At 29.1% G+C, this 1,304-nt stretch overlaps 1 protein-coding gene across 1 annotated transcript in view; it reads left to right on the top strand.

Moving 5' to 3' along the window:
- LOC107618379 overlaps positions 1-1,304 on the top strand; it is a 17,903-nt gene that overhangs the window by 4,644 nt on the left and 11,955 nt on the right. Inside the window, exon 2 of the mRNA XM_016320425.2 lies at positions 946-1,103. Within this exon, the coding sequence (XP_016175911.1) occupies positions 946-1,103 (158 nt within the window). The remainder of the gene's footprint in view (positions 1-945; positions 1,104-1,304) is intronic.

The following is a 1,304-nucleotide window of genomic DNA, read 5'->3' as shown; positions in this document are numbered from 1 at the left end:
ATGTAATTATATAAAAAATAATTATTTTTATTTATTTAATATCACATAATTAAATGTATTTATACAACTATTTTATATTACCGCATTAGAATTAAATTCTTATTTTGAGTACTAAAAGAATATACACAAAAGGGAAAGAATTTTCCCATGTCGTTGATGTGTCAAACATAATCGTGTTTATCTTTTGTTAAAATCATAATGATTCGGGGCCCACATGGAAATTATTTTTTCTAATGCAATATCTTCCATGAAACTTGCCAGAATGTTATTATTGACCGAATTATATGGCTACTTGGCTAGTTGGCAACATGGCAACATATAATAATGACACTGTGAGACGTTACATGTCGGAGTAGTTCTGATCATATGGTGTGCCAAGAAGAGATACTATTCTTGGCATGACCAACTGATTCTACTCAGTTAAAATTTGGCACCACCTAAATGCATGGCCATATTCTCAAAAGTCAAATTATTAGCGGTTTAAGTATCAGATTTTTTTTCCATGCTCGATTCTTCTTTCAAATACCTTGAATAATGAGTATCTGCATTTAAGAACGCCATTAATATTTCTTATAATTAAATTAAAGTACCAGTTTAAACAACTGTTCTACTATAGGATCTTTCATAGCTTATGTCCATTCTTTAATCCTAACAATATATTGCAAGTTGTTTTCTGTTGTGTCACACCATCGCTGATATGGTATTGGACTATATATAATAAATTCTATATCTGTCTCAATCAGTCATGTTGTATTTGTATTAAATTTTATCGATCTATGATCCTGATTCATGATTGTGGACACGGGATATTATGGAGTGCATTATGTTTCCTGTTCCATAAGTTTTAATTGAATGCATCTTATATTGCATGAATTGCATAATGAAAATATTTTAGAGAAATTTCCCCTTCATGAGTTCTCAAGTTAAATATGATGTGGCTAACAGGGTTCACTTCTAGGTGTTGAGGTTGATAACTTTGGAAGATCATATCATACTGAATTGATTTCTCGGAATGATGAAAATGATAAGGAGAAAGTGGCCAAAGCCAAAGATGGATACTTCTTGAAAAGCCAAATATACATTATTGACATCCCACAGGTCACTATTACATTGCAACAAAGATGAATCTTATTACTCATACTTCATATTATCAATTCACAACCCAGCTCTTTTATTAAAATTTAGCCAATATTTAATCAGTAGAAAAAGAATGTATAATTTCACATTATTAAATATAATCTTACACTATTAAAAATATTAATAATAACTAATTAATAATTACAAATTACAAAATATACTAAAAT

The sequence above is a fragment of the Arachis ipaensis genome, chromosome B09, assembly GCF_000816755.2.
Source record: "Arachis ipaensis cultivar K30076 chromosome B09, Araip1.1, whole genome shotgun sequence".
In the NCBI taxonomy this organism is placed as follows: domain Eukaryota; kingdom Viridiplantae; phylum Streptophyta; class Magnoliopsida; order Fabales; family Fabaceae; genus Arachis; species Arachis ipaensis.
The sequence above is the reverse complement of the archived record's forward strand: the minus strand, read 5'-3'. Positions and strand labels throughout refer to the sequence as shown.